The following is a 2,121-nucleotide window of genomic DNA, read 5'->3' on the forward strand; positions in this document are numbered from 1 at the left end:
CACACAGTGGGGCAGGTGTGGTAAGGCCCTGGGCATCCACACACAGTGGGGCAGGTGTGGTTGATGCACAGATTAGATATTCCAGAACCTTAAGAGGGCAGACCTAATTGGCTGCATGATAAATGTGCAGGTTCAAAAGAAGGACTTTATGTGCCCCAGATCTCAAAAGTGCTTGACAGTGGTACTGAGACATCATTTTGTGTTACGCTACAAGGTCTAATTTGTTGTTCCTGGAAGGAAAAAAAAAAAAAAAATCAGGAAGATTTGGTGGTTTACACAGCCATTAAGTTCAATAGGAAAAGAATCTGCAAGTAAGAAAACTGTCTAAAGGCAACAGCAAACCGAGATGGAGTTTCAAAGGGTTACTAATACTTATATAGTACTTTTTATATGTCAGACACCTTATAAACATTACCCTATGAGGTACTACCATTATCCCCTATTTTTTAATGAAGAGAGGTAAATATACCGAGACACGTCAAAAAATTGAAGCAGAACTGCGATGAAGTCAAACAAGTCAAAGTTTACCAACTTTGTAACAGAAATAAGATTCAAACTTGGGAAGTCTGAACTGGTGTCCATGTTCCTAGTCACTGTTGATGTCTTCTCTGTTTCTCTCTACCTCCTCCCCTGTCGTTATGGTAACTAGTAACATTCCCACGCTATTGTTTATGGAGACGATGATGAGAAATCATAAGGAAACACCAAGCTTAGCTGGGTGTGGTGGCTCACGCCTTTAATCCCAGTACTTGGGAGGCAGAGGCAGGCGGGTTTCTGAGTTCGAGGCCACCCTGGTCTACAAGGTGAGTTCCAGGACAGCCAGGGCTATACAGAGAAACCCTGTCTCGGAAAACTAAAAACAAAACAAACAAACAAAAAAACCAAAAACCTTGAGGCCAACACAGAAAATACAACCTCAATAGTTCTCTGCCCTGTACAAGAACTTACTCAAGCTTTCCAAGAAATAAGAAAAATTAGGATTCTGTCCCCATACAAAATCAAGATGCACACTTTGGGCCTAAGGCTAAGTGTAATACGACTGTGCCTAAATACATTATTTGCGGACTCCTAGATCTCAGCATTAGTCCACAGACTGTTTCTGCGGTTAGCTGTGGACTCAGTCCAACTCAGAAAGGACTACATAGTTAGGAAAACAGGTATTAATGGAGGGCTCATCACGGCCTCTGGGTTAAGAGTGGCCTTGGCAGCATGACAAGAATGGTGTTAATCTGTACTATATAACTCATATAAACAAACAAAATTGACACTGCGGGCGACCAGTGGCCTTGCACTCGGGGTTCCCCCAACCCCACGCCGCGAGGCTGGCGTGCGTCCTCCGCCGAGACGCGGGCCGGAGAGGGAGCGCGGTGCCGAGGGCCGAGGTGCCGAGGGCCCTGCTGGCCTCGCGCCTCCTGACCTTAGGGTGTGTGCCCATCCAGGCATCCTCCGGAGCCCACGTGTGGGCGCCGCCGCCATCGCGAACGGGAGCCGGGCCAGGCCTGCTACATCCCGGGGTAGGTTCGGAATCGCTGCGCTCCTCCATACCGCCCGGGCAGAAAGCCGTGGTGCACCGCAAACCCCGCTCGGCCAGAAGCAGGAGGTCCAGCGCGCGGGAGTTCCGCTTCCCGCCGCGCACACTGGGCGGAGAGTTGGCTGGGCCACGCCCCCTGACTAGGGACCTGCACCAGCGCGAATGAGCTCCGACCCCCTCCACCTTCCCTCTTAACCACCTCCAGTTTGGGCAGGTTGTAGGGTAGAGGAAGTTAACTAATAACCTGAATTCAGAATTCTTCAGCCCTTCATAAACCCGTGCTCTCTCGCTTGAGAAATGAAGGATTCTTAACTCGTCTTTGCCTTCAATTCCTGGGAGCAGAAAAAGACCTCATTCAATGCCCTGCTGTCGAAGTTTAAAATTAAAACACAGTTGTAAAGCAAGTTCATCTTTCAAGATTAGAAAAAAACATGAGGTGTTGAACGGGTACTGAGAACTAACGTAAACAAATGACTTAAAAAGCCAAAGATGAGACCCTTCAGACTGATGGGTAGGACTTGGCAAGTGGGTTTGGATTTACCCTGAGTAAGAAAGGAGCCAGTAGAGGTTCCTGGTAGTAAGAGGAGTGG

At 48.3% G+C, this 2,121-nt stretch overlaps 1 protein-coding gene across 1 annotated transcript in view; it reads right to left on the reverse strand.

The window, feature by feature from the left end:
- The window catches only part of Tsen15 (tRNA splicing endonuclease subunit 15), a 14,893-nt gene extending 13,257 nt beyond the window's left edge, over window positions 1-1,636 (reverse strand). Inside the window, exon 1 of the mRNA XM_021167359.2 lies at window positions 1,418-1,636. Coding sequence (XP_021023018.1) covers window positions 1,418-1,543 — 126 coding nt within the window. The 5' untranslated portion in view covers window positions 1,544-1,636. The remainder of the gene's footprint in view (window positions 1-1,417) is intronic.
- Window positions 1,637-2,121: the final 485 nt, after the last annotated feature.

The sequence above is a fragment of the Mus caroli genome, chromosome 1 (genome assembly GCF_900094665.2).
Source record: "Mus caroli chromosome 1, CAROLI_EIJ_v1.1, whole genome shotgun sequence".
In the NCBI taxonomy this organism is placed as follows: Eukaryota; Metazoa; Chordata; class Mammalia; order Rodentia; family Muridae; genus Mus; species Mus caroli.